The sequence below is a fragment of the Anabrus simplex genome, chromosome 1 (assembly GCF_040414725.1).
Source record: "Anabrus simplex isolate iqAnaSimp1 chromosome 1, ASM4041472v1, whole genome shotgun sequence".
NCBI lineage: Eukaryota > Metazoa > Arthropoda > Insecta > Orthoptera > Tettigoniidae > Anabrus > Anabrus simplex.
The window spans coordinates 1,354,506,322-1,354,531,287 of NC_090265.1; the positions used below are offsets into that span (position 1 = coordinate 1,354,506,322).

The window sequence follows — 24,966 nt, forward strand, 5'->3', positions numbered from 1 at the left end:
GCTCCTTAGGATATAGCGTATATCGCAAGCCTACCAACAGAAATCGTTACCTTCATGCAGGTTCTCACCACCATTCAGCAAAAAACAAGGCATTCTCACGACACTCACTAAGAGGTCGAGACGAATTTTGGAATCATCAAATATCCAGGTGGAGATGGACACACTCAAAGTAACGTTCAAAGGTAATGGTTACGACGATATGCAGACTCATAGAGCCCTGCATCCCAGAGAAACGACCAGGAAAAGCTCACAGAAGGAAGAAGTGAAGGGAACTGCCTGCCTACCTACCTAATATTAACAACACCACAGATCGACTTGCCAAGGTCCTCCGTAAACTCAATATAAAAACCGTGTTTGGCACCGCCACTAACATTGCCCACAGTCTGGGTATGACGAAGGACAAATTGTCCTCAATTGTACATCCTGGGGTATACGAAATTCCCTGTACATGCGGTAAGGTATACATTGGCCAAACATGCAAGTCCTTTGGTACTCGTATCAAGGAACATGAACATAATATTCGTCTCAACCAGCCAGAAAAATCAGCAATAGATGAGCACGCTCTATCATCGGTTCATGATGTCATGTTCGAAGATGCTCGAGCTCTTACCCACACTCGACATTTCAGGTCCAGGATTATACGGGAAGCTGTGGAAATACGTAAATATCTAAACAATTTCAATGGGGTCACGGGCTATCAGTTAAGTAATACCTGGTTGTCAGCCATTAAGCATTTACGTAGGTAGTTCCCTTCCCTGTCCCTTCACTATTGTTTTCCAAATTCGTACGTTCCTCATCGCCAGATGTTTCATTCCAGGCTTGTGTCAATGTCATACCTTCATATGTGCGTACACCTGTTATGTTATGTTATGTTACCCTCTCAGACTTATTCTGATGATTCCGTCAGCTACCGCTTCGAACGCCAGCGCAGTACCGCGTCCGGAGAGCCGTCTGCTGACGAATGAACGTACCATTTCCGCTTCTATTATAACGTCAACATTCAAACCACATTGTTTGAGAAGCCTTTCTCGGGGACAGTCGAGATTTTCTTCGGATGGAGCTGAGCAAAGATCTCTGTGAAGCTTAAAGAATGTAACCTTATTTTCTTGACACAGCACAGGCCTGAGCCCATGTCTATAAGTACGGGTCCTGAAAGCATCAACGGCAATATTTATCAACAACTTGCATAAATAAAACTTACCGCACCGCACTTTTGGAATGAATATTTGCATGGTATATTTAAGTTTCATTTTACGTAGTTTAGGGAGCCTCAGTGGCTCAGGCAGCAGCACGCCGGCCTCTCACCCCTGGATACCGTGGTTCAAATCCCGGTCACACCATGTGAGATTTGTGCTGGACAAAGCGGAGACGGGACATGTTTTTCTCCGGGTACTCCGGTTTTCATTGTTATCTTTCATTCCAGATGCACTCTTCACTATCATTTAATTTCAGTTTCAGTCATTAATCATTGTCCCAGAGGAGTGCGACAAGCCTCGGCAGCTGGCACAATTCCTATCCTCGCCGCAAGTTAGGGGCTTCATGCATCCGATCCCTTACCCGGTCATTGAGTGGGAACAGGTTGTAGGTTTTCATTTACGTAGTTAGGTAGAAACATTGGAAAATGAACACAACGAAAATTGTTCTGATGGACTGCATACCCGTATGTGGCTGCGAGAAGTGATCAGTCGTAAGGAAAATACAGGATAGGAATAACATTGTCAGATACGTTTTATCAGAACCAGGCCATTGATATGCTATAGTAATGAAAACCGACTGCCGTATTTGGCGTTGTTATACACAATCGTTAAATCAAATTGTATTATTTCTGTCGTGTCGAATATAAGCCCCGTAGAAATTGTTAATGTTAGACAATTAACCCAGTTCGCGCTAGAGGGAGAGTTACCATTTAATCACCTAAGTGTGTATACATTTTACGTTCCTGTAAATCTTAGTCCAGAATAAACGGCTCCAGAACAATACACCCTCTCCACGTGAAGATCCTGCTTTGTTTCAGTGTAGCAGTTAAATTATGGCTCCCTTCATTCCGGACGAGCTTCTTGGAGACATAGTAGTTTAGTAGTTACCACGCAGCAGCTGTATTTGGGCGTTTATTTTCCATTATATGTAGCCCCTCGCATAGAGTGCACCAGTTTCCATGGCTGAACAGATGAAAATATGTTAATGTTCCTATTTCTATTCCCATTATTTTAAATTTTGGAATGCATTCTAACAGTGAATTTATGTACATCTTTCCCGAACATTAGGTCAGAAATACCATACTTTTTTTTATAATAATTTGTAACGAGAGATGATAACCAGTTAAAATCTTTAGATTTCGTCTCATTATTGCAGATGAGATATGAATATTCACTCTTTGGGCTGTTTTGTTTAGTCGTTGTTGCACTTCTGAATGTCTTGTTTTTACCTTGCCAATGCTTGTTACGGAGTATGGGTATTTGTTTGGGGTAAATCCTATATTTCCTTAACGGAAGTATAGAGAATCTCACCTTAGTAGGTTGACGAACTTGAGTCTGACAGCCATTCAACTTCGAGCTGTAAATCCTCACAGTCACGGGTGCTGGCATTCTTCTTTCCTTGGTTATTGAATGTATTTAGAACAGGGAAAATTAACATCAAATACCTCACACATTTTTAATGATTAATTTCTTTATTGAGCCCTGATTGAGAAAATAAACTACTATTTAATGCAATCTACAGAAAATAAACAAACAAAATAATATCCTATCCATTTTATAGGTTTTCAGACACACAGATACGAAGAAACCTTGAAACTCCGGTGTACCTCCTATAACTGACAAAACAGATAATATCAAAAGATGTTACGATTCGAAATTTTGTCCAGAAATTACAGATTTTGAAAGTGGGTTACAGATTTCTAAATGTACGGATTTTAAGAAAAACCCTGAAAATACTTGTACTCGTCCTTCAACTAACACTCTACAAGTAGTTCTATTTAAATAACTCAATGAAAAATCCATACACAGGCTTTAATAAGTCCTGGGTAAGAATTAAAATACGAAATTGGTACTGTCAGCCTGAGGATTGCACAGAAATATATGCACAAAAAAAAACTCCATGTCGCAACAGCCCCAAAGGACCTTGGCCTACCAAGTGAACGCAGCTCAGCCCGAAGGCCTGCAGATTACGAGGTGTCGTGTGGTCAGCACAACGAAACCTGATGGCCGTTATTCTTGGTTCTTTAGTCCGGGGCCGCCATTTCACCGTCATATAGCTCCTCAATTTCAATCACGTAGGTGGACCTCGAATCATCCCACATATCCATGTAAAAATCCCTGACCTGTCCAGGAATCTTACCCGGACCCTCCAGGTAAGAGGCAGGCACGCCACCCCTACACAGCAGGGCGGGCTATAAAAATGTACGCAGCAGAGATATATACAAAGTGAGATCATGGTAGTAAATTCGTTAATATGATTTCCGAATTAACTTAATGGTTGAAATCTATATAATTTGACATCATATCCCACCGTAGCCGTTTGAACTTAATATTCATATCGAAATAACAGGGTATGATGCGCAAAGGTATCACCCAAATATCACTATACAATTTGTCACAAATGGAACATAATAATTGCTTTTACACATATCAAGTGAAAAATCCCTGGCAAATTAAGAAATACCGTCGTTATTTGAGAAATATGAAAACATACTTAAGGCTTGTAGACAGGACTGGTTTATGTCGTACTACGCTGCTGGTGCCGTCTTTTGTTACTTTCTTCAGGTCCAGGGCTAGCACCGTGGAATGGGAGGGCTATGTCTGTAGATTCCCATTATCTTTGGCCAGTACAAACAGCAAAATGGAGGTCAAAAGGAAAATAGCATGATCCCTGGACCAATAAATATTTTTATTTCCGTTCGAACGAAATTTTTCTTATGTACATTGGCCATACCATTTTGTCGCCTATTAAATATTGCATATCGCGATACAATTCATGAAATGATGTCATTGACAGGTGAAGAATGAAACGAAAGCAAAGAACTTCAGTGAACACAGATATCACACACGAAATTGTTCAAAGTGTAAGACAAAAGACATACGTGTGTCACTGTGAGCGCAACACCAAATGTACTTAAAGTGGTAAAGTACGTATTAATATTTCTTAATTTGCCAGGGATTTTTCACTTGATATGTGTAAAAATAATTATTATATTCCATTTGTGACAAATTTTATAGTGATATTTAGGTGATACCAATGCGCACTATACCCGAACTAACACTTAAATATGGGCACTTTTCCTTTGTGTTGGGTTCAATTTTCCTTAAATTCATCATCCTTCGAAAGTTATTTTCCCATTATAAAAGTTCGATGTCCTCCTCTGTCGTGTAGTGTTTAGTGTGATTAGCTGCGACCCACGGAGGTCTGGGTTCGATTCCCGGCTCTGCCACGAAATTTGAAATGTGGTGCGAGGTGTGGAACGGGGTCCACTCTGCCTCTGGAGGATAAATGAGTATAGGGTGTTTCGATTCCCTCCTCAGCCATCCCCGAAGTTGTTTTCCGTGGTTTCCTACTTCTCCTCCAGGCAAATGCGGGATGGTACCTAACATACGGCCACGGCCGATTCCTTCCCTCTTCCTTGTCTGTCCCTTCCGATCTGCTCATCTCCCGACAAGGCCCTTGTTCAGCATAGCAGGTGAGGCCGCCTGTCGAGGTACTGGTCATTCTTCTCAGGTGTATCCTCGACCCAACGTCTCACTCTCTAGGACACTTCCCTTGAGGCTGTATAGGTGGGATCCTTCGCTGAGTCCGAGGGAAAACCAACATTGAAGGGTAAACAGATTAAGAAAGAAAGAAAAGGATTAAATTACGGCAATATGGCAAATTATCAATTAATTAATTTCGTGTGACTATGTCTAGCCGAGTGCAGCCCTTGTAAGCCAGACCCTCCGATGAGGGTGGGCGGCATCTGCCATGCGTAGGTAACTGCGTGTTAATGTGGTGGAGGATAGTGTTATGTGTGGTGTGTGAGTTGTTGGGGACAGTACAAAAACCCAGTCCGCCGGGCCAATGAGATTAACCAATGAAGGTTAAAATCCCCGACTCGGCCAGTGTAGGAACCCGGAGCCAACTGAACCGAAGACCAGTACGCTGACCATACAGCAAATGAGTCGGAAAATATGGCAGATAATATTATGATATCTTTCCTTCATGTTATGCAGAGTCATGAGAATGTTAAACGAAGAAATTTCAAATACTTACACTTTATAAATAACTAGCAAATGTACCCGTGCTTCGCTACGGTATTCTACATTGTATTCGAATATCGAAGTAAATAATGTACATGCAGTAAATAAGATTGTTTTAAAATTGCATGTCTCTTAGCGTTATCCGAGAAAGAGCATGGGGAGGTCCCCGTATGTTGTTTCCAATGTAAAGTGTTTGTTACGGATTTGTGATATAACGGCAGGCTCACTTGTCTACTGCCATTCACAATCGAATTGGGAAGTTACATTATAATTGCAGGCCCCATTGCCTACTACGCGGACAGAATCGATTTGGGGAGTTTTCGTTAAAATGGCAGCACCCCGTTCCTACTTCCAGACAGATTACAGTTGAGGAGTTTTTATTATAATGGCAGGCAAATACCCTACTATCACTCGAAATTGAGTTGTGCAGTTATCATTATAATGCCAGGCCCATTTTCCTACTTCCAGCCAGCTTACTGCCAGTCACACCAAGTTGGTGAGTTTCCATCAAAATAGCAGGCCATTATGCCTAATGCCAGTCACATTTTAGATGAGGACATTTGCTTTATAATGGCGGGCACCCTTGCCTACTGCCAGTCAAAGTCGGTGTGTGGAGTACTGATTACAATAGCAGACCCACCCTTTCTCGATCGCTACAAATCGACATCAGTGAATATATATAGATCGACATACGAAAGTATATGCGTGTTTACAATATTGAAGACCTTCATTTACAGAATAACTGCTACTAAACGTACGTCATATCGACAAAGGATTATACCATAAGACACGCCAGATTTAGTGGCCTAAATGGCTGGTCCTATGATATGTCATCTATTCTTGGGTCAGATTGAGTTACAAACGTGGAACAGGGTAACGTTTTTGTAAATGTATTGGAAACAATAAATTATGGTAGTGTGAGTTATGGATGTAATAAAGCGGTAACAGAGGAGAAATGTAGGTCCAGTGATTCGTAGGTAAACAAATAATAAGATGACTAATGGTGTTATTACTTAATCTATTCGAGGGCGGTTATAACATCCAACGATATTCCGCCAATATCCCGCAGATAGGCCGATTGACGCCTCTCTTGCCTTCTACCCAAGGAACAACCACGAATTTAAAAGCATGATGAGGAAAATGGCAATATGTTACTTCCCTGCTGGCATGCAGTCAGAGACGTTGCCATGGTAACCTGTAGGTTCGTTGTCGGTCTGTCGGTCACTCAATGCAGAGCATGATACCAGCGGAAAATTGTAAATTTCTCCGTCATGTGAAGAGTAAGGTAAATTATGAACATAACGAAAGTTGTTTATAATGAAGAGACGTTTCACGTACGGTAAACGAAGATTTTAAAATGATATGCATATTAAAACCTTCTCCGGTATGAGTATACTCTAAATGTGAAGTTTGGTTGAGATCTATCCAGCTGTTTCGACGTGATGGTGGAACAGACAAACAGACAAACAGTCACGAAACGTAAAAAGCACCGATTCGGTCTTGAGTTGACCTAAAACGGATAAATATCTGAAAATTGGCAAAACAAAAGAAATTACAGACAGCGGACCCCCTACAATTTTATTTATATAGACTAGTAAGTAAGCCTGCTTTCTGTCTATAAAGTAATTGGAAAATCTACATGGATTATTAATATATCTTATGAATAAGAGATACACTTACCAGATTTTATACGGTACTCGAATGGAATCAAAACAAGTATTATAGTATTTCCTTACAAAACATGTTGAGGACTACTGTTACTTGGAGTTCTAATTTGACGTCTACGAATCTGCCTGGCACTGAGAAACTGTCTGAACCTCTTGTTTGGGGAGATTTATCCCGACTTTAAAGTTTGTCGTTGTGACTTATTTATTGTTACAGAAAATGCTATATTTAGAGGTAATTGCCTCCATTTAAGAAGGAACGGTATACCCAGATTCACAGGCAATGCTAATGTACGTTATTTTGTCACTTAGCAATAATTTTCAGAACCTATTGCTTGATGATGTTAACTGGTTCGCTTCTTAGGCAAAAATTTGCTCCTGCTTTGGAAAACATTGTCCTAACTTGGATGTGAAGAAGAACCAAGTGAATCCAGTACAATATTTATTTTGAAATCCGGTGTTTTTGAATGTCGATAGTGCCTTTTGGTTTAGTTCTCCGTTTTCGAGTTTCAGAAGCCATTCAGTAATTTTAAATAATTTTGGACCGGGCGAGTTGGCCGTGCGGTCAGAGGCACGCGGCTGTGAGCTTGTATCAGTGAGATAGTGGGTTCGAACCCCACTGTCGGCAGTCCTGAAGATGGTTTACCGTGGTTTCGCATTTTCACAACAGGCAAATGCCGGGGCTGTACCTTCATTAAGGCCACTTTCCTCCCACTCCTAGGTCTTTCCTATCCTATCGTCGCCATGAGACCTGTCTGTGTCAGTGTTAATTAAAGAAAATTGTAAAAAAAAAGGAAGTAATTTCCTAACCTAGAATAATTCATTTTTAACCTAAGTCTATTCGTCTGAAATACATTAATATGTTTTTCGATATACTCATTTCATTTCTGTACTTCTCTAATAATGTGTCTATAACAGTTTTGTTTATTTTGCGAGATCTGAAGAACCACACAAAAATATATCTCTAATATTTATTGATATCACGAGATATTCGGAAGACCCAGAGAAAAATTTCTCTAATATTCTGTGATGAACAATTATGAGGGTAAATGCAAAATGACAAGTGATTTTCTTCTCGTTATATCCCCGTAATTGTGATGTTAGCTCTTTTGTTACGAAAGAAGTGTTTTATTATGAACGACTGGAAATTTCCCTCAACACAATTTAATGATAGTAATCTAGCGGTACATGCCTTGCTAATGTAATAAAGGGAACAGAGCGTCATTCGATATAGTTATTGGGTTCTTAACGTGGATTAAATGTGCCCACAACAATATAGATAAACTTATTGTAGAGATTCTGCCCGCGAAAGTGTTCATATCCTTCAGTGTTTAAAGGCACTTTCGCCGTTAATGCTCTCAGACGTCATTAATCCTGGCACTTACCATCAACATCTTAAGAAATGGAGATCATTACTTTCTTATACGTTATTTTTACGGATTTATTATAACAGAAGAGCTTAACACAAGGTTAAACTTGCAGGAAAGTGAAATTTAATCCCTTAAAAATGATCTAAATGTGCAATGCAATGCCGTGGAACAATAGTCGAAGGAACAGTGTCAGAATGTTCGGTGATAATAAAACAGCAGATGAGAATACTGATGAACTGTTTTGTGTTTGTGTTTTCAAGGACATATGCGTATAAGTAAGTTCTAGAACTATCGACGTCAGCCACCGTGACGGACGCTAGAGTGGCAAGCCACGACCGATTATAATGAAAACAAGAATTGTACAATAATGAAAGGAAACCGAAAGGTACGCAAAATAACCATCCACTAGACACTCGGTTCTAAACACTCCAGTCCAGCAGTTTGGACTTAAAAATATATGGACCCCTCAAGGCGAAATTATATTTGAGAGATCCGATGGTTCAAGAATTCGCATCAATCATATGAATAAACCATCAAATTGAAGACTAATAAATGTCATTCACTAAGCCGAGATGAATGAGGAATTAATTGTTACATAGTTTCCTTCCATTTCCAACATAACCATAATCTGTTTTAAGTGAAAGTTTTATTACCACTAAATTATTTTCTTAATTAATTAACCGAATTTTTAGACGTAATTTTCCCATTAATATGTTTAATGCTTAACCGATTCTTATTTCTACAGTATATGGATATACATTTTGTAAAGAAATTTAGAAAGCACTTCTTCCGCTTGAGGATTGCTTAAAAGACAAAAACCGAGCTCGATAGCTGCAGTCGCTTAAGTGCGGCCTATACCCAGCATTCGGGAGATAGTGGGTTCTAACCCCACTGTCGTCAACCCAGAAGATGGTTTTCCGTGGTTTCCCTTTTTCACGCCAGGCACATGCTGGGACTGTACCTTAATTAAGGCCACAGCCGCTTCCTTCCCACTCCTAGCCCCTTCCTGACCCATCGTCGCCATAAGACCTATCTGTGTTGGTTCGACGTAAAGCAACTAGAAAAGAAAAGGACAAAGCGTAACGTAACAATGAGAATATTCAAAAATGAACAACGACATAGCTTCTCAGTGAAATTGGTTGAGTAAAATGTTTATTGATGAATTTAAAGCGGTCAGCGTCACTTCATTCATATGTGAGTTAGAAAGTTGGAAAACACGACAAAATGTACGAAATTACCATGTTAACCAAGAGTAGTTATATTAGTAATCATTTGTGGTCTGTAAGGCATAAATCTAGCTATATTTGTTTTTCTTAATTTGTTAATTTCATCCCGAATTTATTTTAATGTTTTAATCACATTTCTCAACTTGCATAAAATTTCAACAGGTGTTCATTTTGAGGTTTTATTATAAAATGCCAGCATCATGATGAAGAATGTACAAATAACTACGTCGGTAACGACGTCGTAAAATGATTGCTAGTAGCTGGTGACACTCCACACGTTTAACGACAAACTCGAGAAGAGATAAAGGTGGTCTTAGATAATTCACGAGGTGAAGTCAGCATTTAATGGGCTGTGTGAAAGGGTTTAACTGTTAACTGATTTAGAGAATCTCACTGGAAACCTGAAGGATTTCGCAAACAAGCCCATACGCCCACAGCATTTGAAAGAGACCATTACTCTCTTGAAAGAGTATGTGAATTTTAAAGTGGCAGTTCAAGTTGGGAGGTGGTGGGTACACTTTTCACTAGCTTAAACATAGTAAAATCCAAATAGTTAAAATGCTCTTTAATCACACGTTTACTTGGTTAATATGCATTCCTATTATTTATTAGATAATGTTCATTACAAAACGTTTATCAAACTTGAGTCGGTCCGATTAGATCAAGCAGTAGAAGTGCTCACTTTCTGAACTCAAGTTGGCGGTTTCGATACCGGCTCAGTCTGGTGGTATTCGAAGGTGCTCAAATACGTCGACCTCGTGTCGGTAGATTCCTACTCGCACGTAGAAGAACTCTTCCGGGACAAGCTCTCAGCACCCTGGCATCCCCAAATGTAGTAAAAGTAGTTATTTAGACATTAAACCAATAACAATCGTATTAACTTTCGTATTGATTTGCAGCTACATTTGCTTTTAATAATTAACAGTGCGATTCATTGAATTTCGGTTCAGACCCTTCAAAACTGCATGTTTTAAATACATCCTAAATTAAGTACGACTTTCTTTTCATTAGAAATTATCGCCTCTATAAACCAAAGGAATTTAAAATATTCCGTCTGAATATCACCCCGCACAAACCCCAGGGTCATGGCCTACCAAGCGACCGCTGCTCAGAAAGAAGGCCTGCAGATTACAAGGTGTCGTGTGGTCAGCACGACGGATCCTCCGGGCCGTTATTCTTGGCTTTATAGACCGAAGACGCCATCTCACCGTCAGATAAGTCTCCAGCCATAAAGAGCTAGAGAAAAATTATGTGCGATAACATTTTTCCTGACCCTTTTAGATGATAGAGTTATACTCTATATTATTTTCCTGTTCACAGTTGTGATAACACACGCAACCGCTTAGTAGAATGAACTCAACGAAAATTGTTCTGATGGACTGCACATCCATGTGTGGTGTGGCCCGGAGGTGTGACAGACTTAAGGAAAATATTGGGCAGGAAGAGCATTGCCAGATACGCGGTATTTTAAGTGACGAAATGTAGCTGGGACGCGTGATCAGTCTGAAGGAAAGTAATGGATAAAAAAGGTACTATCAGATATGTGGTACTCTTCACCCAGCGACAATATACGAAATCCTTCTTCTGCCCGTCATTGACAGGGATATTGAGAAAATGACAACATTTTTGCGATTAAAATCGACACCAGATATAGACCGCTCTGTCTTATTTACAGCAAAAAAATTTTAAACCATGAATGTTGTACCTTTTAAAAGAAAATTACGTATCTTTGTGTGACGTGATTGTGCCATGCTGACGTACACACCTTCATCTCTTGACATAAAGTCGAACTATTCCATTGATAGTTGACTTTGTATGCGAGGTATGTGGACTTCTCTTTGGGGCCTGTGGGACTTCATTCAAGTGGATCTAGGGAGATGGCGAAACATACTGCAATAAGTTCACACGCTAAAGCCGAGGTCTGTGCCCGTTGTCATATCAGTAAAGCAATATTTGCCACCCAGTGGAAACGTAGTAAAATAGAACCAGCGGGACCACATCACCAGTGTGCTGACAGAGATGAACCAAACGGACGAGCGTGGCTGCCATACTGCTTGAACCAATACATTACATCAGTTTGCTCTATATTATTAATAAATTTATGATAATAATAATAATAATTTCGTGTCGATATTTCTAGCCGAGTGCAGCCCTTGTAAGGCAGACCCTCCGTTGACGGTGGGCGGCATCTGCCATTTGTAGGTAACTGTGTGCTATTGTAGTGGAGGATAGTGTTATATGTGGTGTGTGAGTTGCAGGAATGTTGGGAACAGCACAAACACCCAGCCCCCGGGCCACTGGAATTAACCAATGAAGGTTAAATTTCTGATCCGGCCAGGAATCGAACCCGTGACCCTCTGAACCGAAGGCCAGTACGCTGACCATACAACCAACGAGTCGGACATAAATTTATGATGTTTAAAGCAAAAGGAAGAATTCCGTAGTATTATTATTTGTGTTTACAGAGAATTTGACAGGTGATGCAATGCACAGAAGGCGCATGCACTTAGGAGAGAAAATCAGAAATTTGCATTTAAACGACAAGGAACTGAAAACGAAAATCAGATGAACGGCAGATGTTCTGAACCTCTTCAAACGACTTTATCAGTGCCAGAATTTTATGTCCTCGCTGTTTCCTATTCCTCTTCCATAAATTTTAAAATATTCTACCCTAGTGCAAATTTCTGGAGATCCCAACAACGGATAATGTGTTCTACAACTCATCAATAGAGAACTAGGTCAAAATGATATTATTGAGATTTAACAAGACAAGTTTTGAAAAAAATGTACAATATTTGTTTGGATTTTCTTCATCGCAACTAGAAATCATCTCTTTTTACTAAACTAGCAGAAAAGTGAACGTTATTAACCAACAGATTCTAAACATTGTGAATATTGATCAAAACAACGTGTGTAAAGGAAAATGAACTTTAAATACACCATAGTCTCAAAGCGGGTAAATATTCCATGCAAACATATATTCCTACAGTAGGGTACGGTAAAGATCATTTTCCTTTACACTTCAGCATAGGAAAATGAACTCAATGAGACTTGTTCTAATGGACTGTATATCAATATGTGGCTGGGAGGCTTGACCAGTCTTAAGGGAAATGATATAGGAAGAGCATTGTCACATCAGCAATTTTAGCGTAGGAGCGACGATACAAAGTAAATTTCAAAATACCCGTTATAATTCTGTACAACTAGCATAACTTACAACATTAACCTATCACCTTTGAAAAAACAAAATCTTGTATGTCACAACGTTCTTCCTATTCATTATTTTCCTTAAGAAAAGTAACGCCTGCCAGCCACACATGGATAAGCGGTCCATCAGAACAATTTTCGTTGAGTTCATTTTCCCACGAACGTGTGTAAGGGAGAACGAACCGTACCGTTCCGTACTCTAAGGATGTGTGTATGCGTCACGTATTTACGCCGTTTTTCAGTATACTGTATTTAAGGTCCATTTACCTTTACACGTTCTCACAGGAAAATGAACACAATGAACATTGTTCTGATCGACTGCATATTCATATATGGCTGGGAGACGTGACTTGTCTTCAAGAAAATAATGGATAGGAAGAGAATTTTGATATGCAAAGCATTGTTTCTGCTCCGACGATATTCATTTCATTTTTCCAATTATATATTACATGCTACTTCTGACCGACGAAGACAGGCTTACACACCAGTAAGTGACTACTGCAGAACGTTGTTTACCAGTTACTCTTTATAAACATCCTATGCTGTTGTGATTGTATTTATTTTACTTAACTACTAAAATATTTTTTCGAAATATTTCGATGGCTTTTTTTTAAAACCTCATATGTCCTAATGGTCTTCCTTCCCTTTGCTTTCCTTAAGACTAGTCACATATTTGTATGCAGTCCATTAGAATAAGCTTCGTTGTGTCCATTTTCCTATGCTGAAGTGTGAAGGAAATGTACCTTACGATACTGTATTGTAGTGATGTTGTTTGCATGGTGAATTTAGGTGCTCCCACAGAACAATATATTTAAAGTTCATTTTCCCTTACACACTTGAACAGGGAAATAAACACAACTGAAATTATTCTGATGGACTGCGTATAAATATGTGGTCGGGAGGCGTGACCAGTCACAAGGAATATAATGTTTAGGAAGACAATTGGGACATACGAGGTTTTAAAAGAAAGTCATCGATTTGTATTTTGTATGTAGAAATTAAGGTATCTTATAAATAGTATATGGTATCTCGTAGGGGAAATGTCTTGCTTAGTGTGCAGAGTAAACTGTTACTGACGATAGCAAGTTTGGCTTCCAAATGAAATGTACTCATTGCTAGAGATGTTACTCTTGTGAGTGGAGCTACGTGTCTTGTAGACTCTTGCCCATCACTTCGTCGGAAATGATCGATTAGATTTCAGAATGAGAAGAGTACTCTCATCCTGGGTAAAAATGCCGTATAAAATTCAATCGACCTGTTCTGATTTTATGAGACACTGAATTAAATGAAATTATTAATATTCGTCAGGTATCGATTGTTACAGATACTTCGAGATGAAGCCAAAAAAGCGAAAAGGTTTTATCATCATTGTACGATTTTATAACACTGAAGTACACGGTGGTTTATGAGGACTGACAACATGTCAGTTGGGATTAATTGGAATAAAGTAACCATGTTCACAAAATCATTGTATTGGGAAGCTAACACTCGAATTAAAGATTCAAATTCGGAAACTTCACTTGAATGTACGATGGGTTTCAAGGCCTTATATAAACAGTGTCCAGTGTTCTTTGTAGTGTTTACTCGAGTGCACAAATGAACTATTGCTTTCTGAACACGATTTTCTCTTTAAATGCCACAAACAATTTTCTCCTTCTCAAGTATGATTGCACTAACTGAAGGAAGAGAAGACTTGGAGGAATATCAATCTCTGAAATGTTTCCATTATTTCTTTACAGTTCCCCCGGATATCTTGTACGACGAGACGAGCGCGGATTTGTCCGTTCAGGAGGGGGATAACGCCACGCTGGTGTGTAAGGCGACTGGTCATCCTCCTCCGCGGATCACGTGGCGGCGTGAGGATGGAGACCCGATATTACTGAGAAGAGGACCAAGGGAAACGATAAGAGGTAAGTAAACCTCCATGTACCGTATTTCTTGTCCCGATGGGATAGGAATACATATTTACTTTTAGATTAGATAACAATAAGTTCTCAGGATGCGAGTGTAATAGATCTTGTTTATCTCCATCTCCTAGAGTAGTTCGTTTTGTAATTTGTCTTGAGTAATTGAACCCTGAAGAATTTGTTTTGTATTAAGAATGACTTTAAAGCAATGCTATGCGTGTTCTAAGTGAGAGTAGACGTATCCCTCTTCGACGGTTCTCAACTTGAGAACGTACACAACTAATTGTTTACTTTCTGAAACTGACATTCCTCTCACTTACTCATGCCGTATAAACTGCATATCGTCACAGTGAGAGCAATACTGTGTATCTGACAATACTCTCCCTATCAATTATTTCCCTCAAGTCTGGTCACGTCGACCAGCCAAGCATGTATATGCAGTCCATCAGAACAATTTTCGTTGTATTAGTTTCCCTATACTTGTGTGTAAAGGAAAATTAAACTTACAGTCCCGCTCTGAAGGAATGTATGACCGCATGACGTCTTTACGCTCTCCTGCAGTATGATATATTTAAGGTTCATTTTGCTTTACAAGACAGCATAGGAAAATCAACACAACAAAAGTATTTCTTTGACATTTTTACAATTGGCTTTACGCCACACCGACACAGATAGGTCTTATGGCGGCGATGGGATATTAAAGAGCTAGGATGGGGAAGGAAGCGACCATGGCCTTACTTCAGGTACAGTCCAAATATTTGCTTGGTATGAAAATGGGAAACCACGGAAAACCAACTTTCGGGACTACCGACAGTTGGGTTCGAACCCAATAACTCCCGAATACTGGATAGTGGCCCCACTTAAGCGACTGCCGCTATCGAGTTCAGAAAATAAATAAAATAATTGGTTCTAATGGACTGCATTTCCATATGTGTCTGGTTGCTATGACTAGTCTTAAGGAAAATAAAGGATAGGAAGAGCATTGTGAGATAGACTGTATTGTTTCTTAATCGACGATACGTTCATGTTGTCCATGCAGGTTATTTTGATTACTCTTGTTCTACGCCGATCTTGACGATTCATGCTCGCGACGCCTAGGGAGGCGTTTGTTTTCTCAATCCTTGCAACCGTTCTCATTCCTTCATCATTATCTCAGTTAATGGAAAATGGAACCTTTTACTCTGTCATTTTTATTAGCTGAACTGATGATCGCCTAGTTGTATTTTCCAGTAAATTAATCAGCACCTAGGTTGTCACAATCAACAGGATTGTTCTTCCGCTTAGTTGACCTAGCTCATTTACCAACCGTGCGTACCTGACTCTTTCAACAATTTTTATTTTTACTCTCCACAAAGTATGTTACCCTGGAAAGGATGTTCCACATAAACCAAATGAGATGTGAAATATATGGACCTATATACTAGCCAAATGAGTCCAGCAACGTAGGATGCAAACGAAAATAGAGGAAAAATGCAGGCTTCATGTCCAGTATCAATAACAGAAAGAGTAAGAGGAAGAAAACTTCTAACTGTATAAGAATGTAAACTACACTTTACAAAATTGGAATACGCCTGTCGCCCCCATATTCCATAGAATGGTGGATTCATGTCTGTCTTGCTTGCTACTTAACGAACAGGCCACGAGTTTACACGAAGGATAGCGGAAATGGCCTCACGTGAAAAACTAGGCAGCATTAAACAGTTACTGGCAGGCAGCAGCTTTGACATTCGGGGCAGAACATTTGTCCCGAAAAGTGAATTTGTTCCATTATTTCAAGAATAATCTAGAGAAAACACAGGACTAAATTTTAAAATATACTGATTTTTTACAAATGGTCTGGAGATTTACACGTAGTCAACAGAACATTAGAAGACATTGGTATTACTGTAAACCCCAATCCAAAAATGGTTTTTGAAAGCACCTGCTCTAAGTTCAGTACACTAATATTTGTTAAAGCAACAGAATCCACTGTTATGTTGCACAAATTATAGCACAAATTAACTAGAACTTTATACTTCAAGTTAAAATTAATTCAATATTGCACGAGAACAACTGAGAAACTTATCCACTGAAGGTGCCAAATCAAAAAGTTAAAAGTTGAGATTTTGGTGGAAAACATACGATGGTAGGAAGATCCACAATATGAAGAAGATCGTAAAAACGTCTCAAATCCATGTCAGACAGGGCGTAGAAATCCCGCTTGATGCCAATAAATACCAAATTCCACAGAGTAAGATAGCCAAAACATAACGTATCCATACTGCTTTTCAGTAGCCATTTCCGGGGTATGTGACCAGCAACAACAGAACACTGTGTTTAATTTACATTGTTAAGTTCAATGATTTCATTTCATTTTATTTAAAAATGTGTGTCTTGAATTCACTGTAAATAACTTCATTTTCTTCATTGTATATAGAAAGTTTCCTGAGGACTGCAGAGAAATTGATGATTTTCAGGTGAATGTATTTAGAGTTTCATTACCAAAAAGTACCATATCTAAGCTTTTCTTGAATATTTCTTAAATTGAAAAATATTTAACAGAAATACTTTGTAGAATAATGCATTTTTCTATTTGCTCTATCGGACCATAATAGAAGTACAAAAAATTGTTTTCAGGTGAAATTTTTCACTATGAGCGTTTTTCCTCCCTACTGTAAAATTGTAGGACTACTGATAGATTTGTTACTTTTAAATGTAAGCTTCTCAATTTTCAAGAAGGGAAAGCATGATAAACTTAGGTAAATCTTTCGTGTTTGTAAAGAGGTATATTCGGAAAGTATATCGTCGGTGAAGAAACAGCACCTCGTAAGTCACAATGCTCTTCCTAACCATTATGTTCCTGACTGGTTACGCCTCCCAGTCACATATGGATATATAGTCCATCAGAACAATGTTCGTTGTGTTCGTTTTCCTATACAGAGGTGTAAAGGAAAATAAACTTTAAATACAGAACACTGTAGGAGTGCTAAATACGTCACGCAAACATATATTCCAACAGTAAGGTACGGTAAAGATCATTTTACTTTACACATATGCATAGGAAAATGAACACAGCGAAAATTGTTCTGGTGGATTGCATATCCATATATGTCTGGGAGGCGTGACCAGTCTTAACGAAAATATTGGCTAGGAAGGGTATTGTGAGGAGCGGGATTTCGTTTCTTCAAGGACGATATAATAGTGAACAGAACACAGTATGAAGGAAGGACTTAATTGGAGAACATTTATACAGCTCCATGTGGATATAGATAGCCTGGTGCAGCCCTTCTTAAGGCAAAACCTACGACAAGGAGGGATATTGTCTGCGAACTATAGGGAACTGCGTGTTAAGGTAGTGGAATATAGTGTTGTGCGCGAGTCGCAAAAATGTTCGGGACAGCACAAACACCCAGTTCCTCAGCCAAAGTAATTAATCATTTAACATTAAAATTCCTCGACCTGGCCTGGAATGGAACCTGGTTCCCCAAGTACTCCAGCTATGGAGTTGGATATTTGAGGAACTGGTACGTATATTATGATCAATGAGGAACTTAATTCAGTTTCGTAAATAAACTGGAAGCTTTCAACAAAGTTTGAGTGCAGTTTGATGTATTGTCTGGCAACCGTACTCCAGTTTAGTGATGTTCTAATCTTAACCCAGAAATCACCAGTAACTTCAAATAAAGCAATGAAGCAAAGATAGGTACAAACTGGGCATTTTTCACAATATCAATTTCCCTGTAATACATTTGCTGGTCGTAGTATTCTACACTGTAGTCTAACAACAGGCATTAAAATAAATTTTAACGTATGTTTTATTATTATTATTATTATTATTATTATTACTATTATTATTGTTGTTGTTGTTGTAGATGTAATTACTTACATGACCCGTTTAATCTTCTTCAGATCTACTTACTGTTTGAAACAGTATTCAGTGAAATAATAGTGAATAACGTTGTACTTTTGGAGTTATTTGAACCATATGCAACAATGTGTGCAGCTACCGTCAATTCTTCGGAAGTGGTATCCACTCTGAATTCAATTTGTATACTGAGTTATGGTACAAGGTCCAATAAAAACAATGTATGGACTAATCAGAAAAATACAATCCTAACAGTTATTTACATGGCGATTTCATTCAGTTTGTATGTGCAGATTTTATTCTCTGTAGTATCAGTGCATCATAACTCTTACGGTTAAATGCATGGTTATAATGGATAGCACCAATGTACGTTTCACTGGTACATGTTATAGTACCGAGCTCGATAGCTGCAGTCGTTTAAGTGCGGCCAGTATCCAGTATTCGGGAGATAGTAGGTTCGAACCCCACTGTCGGCAGCCCTGAAAATGGTTTTCCATGGTTTCCCATTTTCACACCAGGCAAATGCTGGGGCTGTACCTTAATTAAGGCCACGGCCGCTTCCTTCCCACTCCCAGCCCTTCCCTGTCCCATCGTCGCCATAAGACATATCTGTGTCGGTGCGACGTAAAAGCAACTAGCAAAAAAAAAAAAAAAAAAAATGTTATAGTATTAGAAAAATTGAAGTACTTTGGTCATCAATTAGCTATATTTCAATATTTATATATAATTAAATCATTTCGAATTATTTTACGGTCAATTTCTTGATAGTGCTTGTATTTAAAAGAAAACTTTCTTCAACTTATCTCGGATATTTCTAGGATATCTGGAGCTACTCAGGTTAATTTTGTGACCCTGGGTTTAAGGCCAGATGCATTTCCGGACACCACCTCATATTTTAGGTGACGTTTCCAATCGAGAATCGACCGAGATTAGGGCCTTGACTGTCGGAATGGAAAGTCAGCAGCTACACCACGAAGCTAAACACCTCCCCTACATTGTACTTATGGTTCTGATAATTTAGGCACTCTCGTATATTCCCTGCAGCGAGAGAGAGACCCGTCGGGATAAGGAACAAACAGCTTATCGCCATGTGACGTGCAGTATGTTTGGTGTAAACACACGATGTTTACACTTTCATTACGAGTATATAGTGTAAAGAACAGCTTGCTACACAGTGGCTAACTTTACCGATAATTACACTCAATCTGTAGCGTAAAGGTTATAATAGCGGATTGATAGCCAGGATCTTAAGTTCAAGACTGACGTTTCCAAGTACATTCGTTCGGAATAATAGTAAAATACATGAGAGGAGAAATGGTAAATTAACGATCATGAAAATTAACAGCCTGTTTCCAGTCAATAGACCGGGTCAGAAATGGAATGAATGAAGCCCCATCTAGCGACGAGGATAGGAATTATGCCAGCAGCCGAAGCCTGTCGCTCTCTTCTGGGGCAATGGTTAATGAATGACAGATGAAATGAAATGTTATTGGAGAGTGTTGCTGGAATGAAAGATGACAGGGAAAACCGGTGTACCCGGAGAAAAACCTGTCCCGCCTCCGCTTTGTCCAGCAAAAATCTCACATGGAGTGACCGGGATTTGAATCACGGAACCCAGCGGTGAGAGGCCGGTGTGCTGTCGCCTGAGCCACGGAGGCTACTAAATTAATGATTAATGCACTCAAAATTATATCCCTTTTATGAGAAAGAAAGGAAACCCCCACGAACGTAGCGTAACGGCTAGCACTATCAGGTGCCATTTTCTGTGGCCCATGTTGGATTCTTCGTACTGACAGAAATTTAAGAGTGGCATGAAAGTGGTCTGTGGTGTAGTGGTTAGCGTGATTAGCTGCCACCCCCGGAGGCCCGGGTTCGATTCCCGGCTCTGCCACGAAATTTGAAAAGTGGTACGAGGGCTGGAACGGGGTTCACTCAGCCTCGGGAGGTCAACTGAGTAGAGGTGGGTTCGATTCCCACCTCAGCCATCCGTGGTTTTCCGTGGTTTCCCACTTCTCCTCCAGGCGAATGCCGGGATGGTACCTAACTTAAGGCCACGGCCGCTTCCTTCCCTCTTCCTTGTATATCCCTTCCAATCTTCCCATCCCTCCACAAGGCCCCTGTTCAGCATAGCAGGTGAGGCCGCCTGGGCGAGGTACTGGTCATACTCCCCAGTTGTATCCCCCGACCAAGAGTCTGAAGTTCCAGGACACTGCCCTTGAGGCGGTAGAGGTGGGATCCCTCGCTAAGTCCGAGGGAAAAACCGAACCTGGAGGGTAAACAGATGATGATGATGATGATGATGATGATGAAAGTGGTGAGCCTGAAAATAGCTCCACCACCGCTGGACTAGAACATGAACTTAGTTTTCTTTAGTAGCAAAACGTTTGCATGGCTAACCTCTATAATATAGTTCTCCCTGGAATTAATGCTCCACCATAGATTTATTAATATTTAGTTCTTTTCTTCTTATCCTGCTTATCTTCTTATTCTTCTTCTTTCATATGCTATGCCCCGTCTCCTGGACATTATGTTTACCGTAGGTAAATGCTTTTCGGTCTTCTGTAACAAGGTGCATTTGTCGAATAATCGTTTTAACAGTTGAGCCTTTAATGCCGCTAAGGCAAGAGGTTCGTCTTGTCTCTCTTCCCATTTGCACTTCAGTCATGCCCTTTCAATAATAATAATAATAATTGTACCGGGCGGTACACCTCCACTCCGCTAATTTAAAATGTGTGCCAGTTGAAACTCCTCTGCTGGAGGAACTCTGAACTTTATCTACGCTATTAATTCTCTACTTTCTCAGAAGATGTCACCACGTGGAAAATTTTGAGTTTTTGAACTGTGTCATTTTTGATGTGGTTTTGTTTCACTTGAAGTAAGAAGTGTGAACTTTCTCTTCTAGAGGACACTACTGAAGATCAACAATAGTGCAACCTAGTGAGGAGTCAAAGAACTATATTTTTGGAGAAAATTTAATTTCAAGAGTTTGTTCTTTGTTAAATTTCTTTCTGTCATTGTTTAAGTTGGCAATATTTACCCCATTCTTCCCCTTGTTATGAATGTAACCAATCCCGAATTTCTTTAATTAATTTCTGACCAATCAGGGGTATCTTCCCCCAACTTGAATCTGTTGCGGGGTCCTATCCAATAAAAACGTTGAGGGAGGGTGTTTTCATTCCCCTAACGCCTAGAACCTTCCGCGAGAGGATATAAACTGCTGATTTTAGGGTCTCCGGGCCACTTCTGTTCGATCTTTCAGTGTATTAAGTACATAGCAGGAGGCGGGAAGCGCCTCTTTCTTCGGCAGCGGTCAACAATAAGGTAATGGCCGATTAATAAATTCATTCTTTTCTTGCTCAGCAGTTTAACTTTCGGGGCGGGTGCGAAGCGTTCTACCATGTAACCTTTTCCTAAAATGTAACTACTCTTTTCCTCTATTCTCTTGTAAAGCTACATACTGGGATAGAGAGTGCTAACCCTCTCGAGCTCCCACTCATATTGTTTTGAGGTGAACTTATTTTTCTCAACCTATTCTTCGATAACGTAAAACAAATTGTTCTTTTCTAAGTCACCTCTGTAGTATGGGATTAGCCCTTGCATCAGTGGCCTAAGAGCCAAAGTAGGTCTTAAAATCAAAGTGTATTAGGAGTGCAAGTTCGCCTCCTCTCAAATTGTTTTAGAGGTCATTTAATTAAACCGCTTTTCATTTAATAGACCTCAGTAGATTGGGTATTTTACCCCTGTGTTTATGTCCGTTGAGGACAACTTGAAGGTGGAGTTTGGTGTGGCCTGGGAGAGGCTTAAATTAAAGAGCGAGTGGCTCTTTTGGAAACGGAGTGTTGTGTGCCTCGAGGAGACTTTACTGTGTAATTTGGAGCAAGTGCTCCAGGGTTTGATTGGGGTCTTCTGCCCCTTTGTTAAAATTTGTATATCGGAAAGTTGGGCTAGTTGCTCAAGAATTGTCAACTCAGGGCTCGAAGCCCAAACTCTGTAACCCCTGTAATTGTACATTTCAAATTGTGTTTCGGCTACTAAGTACCTGTTCTTTGTTATTACTTAATCTTGAAAAGAAAATATAACCTTGTTAAATTTTACATTAACTTTGATTCCGTAGTTTGAGACCCATTCACGCCCGCACCTTCTTACACCTCTACCTACCACCAAAACACGGTAACAAGTGGTAGCAGAGCGTGGTTGAATGGGTCTCAATTTAGCCCCTTTTGACGGCTACACATTGTTTTGATCCGAACTCTAACCATTTTCTCAGTTGCTGGAATTTTTTTTGACTTGTTCAAAATTGCTCTGTTATCATGCCAGGCCCTCGCGATGTTCTCCATCTTAATTATTTGCGCAAAGAGGAGTTGATCTATGAATTAACTATCAGAAATGTGCAATCTGGAGGCACGGTTGCAGTAGACACTAACAAGCTTAGAGAGTCCCTTGATTTGCCCATTTCCATCCCCAATTTGGGAGAGAAAGAAATTGATGACTCTCTTTCCACGATCGTCGAGAATATTACTGGGCTAGCTTCTGTAGTTAGTTTTTTTGATGAAAATGATCCGTCTCCTAATCAAATTAAGCGCGTGCAAGGCAGGCTATATCATTTTTCGAATAGGGTTAACGATCTGTTGTCCCTAAAACTGAATGACGTTCAGAGGAAGGAAGGTAGTACGCTCCTGGAAAATATTTCCGAATTATCTAGTAAGGTCACTCTATTGTTAACTGGGGAAGTTCCTCCCAAATCTGATCAACCCACCATAGTGAATGCAGGTAGTGAGGAAGCGCCTCCCAAGGGAGAAGTTAATAGGATAACCGTTGCTGCTCAAACTATCCCTGCCCCATTGGACAACGAATCTGAACGTCGTGTATCATTGAGTAACATCCGTTCTGAATTAACTTCCTTGCCACTTAAACCTTTACCCACTATGTCACCCGGATTCAGCAGCTTGCCTCATCCATTGGCAATGTTGCTCAGAGGTATATCCAAGTTTTCTGTTAATACCACCAGTGACGTAATTTCATTTTTAAGATTTCTAGTGGAATTTCAGGATCATGCCCTCGTGTTTTCTCTTTCTCCATGTCAAATTTTGCAAATCATCTATCCCTATGCAATTGGCATTCTCTCTGACAAAATAGTAAGAGCCATAGCTGAACAGTTATCCATCGAAGATTTGCATGCACATCTACTTGCAAATTTTATTCCTGCCCGCGCTAGGTCATCTCTGATTCAGAAATACTATTATCGAGTACAGAGGTTGGATGAAAACTTGGCTGATTTCATACAGGACATTAAGTTTTATACTAGGGTGTTTGCCCTTCATTTTCCTGAAGATCAAATTGTACAGGCTATTGTAGAGGGAATTTCACCTCCCTATAGGTCATATTTGTGTTTCGCGGCGTGCCCGCAAACTTTCTCTGAACTTGAAGCATTGGCCGTTTCAGCGGAAGGAGTTAGATACGCCGATTCTTTGCGTGTCGCGAAAGAACCCCCGCCTTCCTTTAGTAACACTCGGCCTCCACCTCGCCGACCAGTCAATCCCCGTAAATGTTATGCTTGCGGGTCGCCTGATCATCTGCGCAACAAGTGTCCACTGATCAAGTCAAGTGGGACGAGGAATGGAGCCGGGTCATCACCAGGCTGTTTTAAGTGTGGGGCCTTCTCACATATCGCCAAGAATTGCCCAAACTCGAATAGCACCCCCTCCTGCTCAACTTCTGGTGCAAATTCCACCTACGCCAATAACAAAAAGTGACTAGTGGCTTCGGCTGAGTCGACTAATTCATCTTCCCGAGACTCAGCCCCTGGTGAACAGGTTGTAAATTCAGAGGACGATCAGCCTTCAAATTCATCTTTTGAATGCCCTAAAGAATGTCTTAGGATTGCGGCGGATACCCCCGCACCTGTTCCTTTTCTTAAGATTGAGTTAAATAACGAGCCTATAACAGCTCTCTTAGATTCAGGCAGTGTTTGTTCGATTATTTCGGCTGAATGGTATTCTAAATTGAAAACGGTTTGTAAAATTCCTGACTATGTCTCTTCTCCTGTTCAATACGTATCGGCTAATTCATCTCCATTAGAAATTCTAGGTTCCTTACTGGTCAAAATTCGTATTTTTAAGTTTACATGGAAAGTTAAATTGTTTGTGGCCAAGCAATTGTCTTGCCCCATTATATTGGGAGCGGACTTTATTTCTCACACTGGTCTTGTGCTCGATCTCCAGTCTAGGTCGTGCACATTCAAATTTGCTTCTAATTGTAAAATCCCACTATTAAAGTGTAATTCTGTGTCATGTTCTTCTATTTCGCCTACCCAGGATGAGATGTTGTTAGACCTTAGACATCTACCTGAGGAGCAGGCTGATAGTATTCGCAAATTGTGTCAGTCGTTTCCCGAGGTGTTCTCTGATACTCTTGGTGTTACTGACCTTATTGAATACAAAATTGAGGTCACGGATTCGATTCCTGTCCGTTTTCCACCTTATAGGCTATCTCCTCCTAAAATGAAGGCTCTGAAAGAAATTAT

At 40.0% G+C, this 24,966-nt stretch overlaps 1 protein-coding gene across 1 annotated transcript in view; it reads left to right on the forward strand.

Annotated features, from left to right (window-relative positions):
- LOC136859000 (lachesin-like) overlaps positions 1 to 24,966 on the forward strand; it is a 1,149,967-nt gene that overhangs the window by 361,957 nt on the left and 763,044 nt on the right. Inside the window, exon 3 of the mRNA XM_068225763.1 lies at positions 14,432 to 14,602. Within this exon, the coding sequence (XP_068081864.1) occupies positions 14,432 to 14,602 (171 nt within the window). The remainder of the gene's footprint in view (positions 1 to 14,431; positions 14,603 to 24,966) is intronic.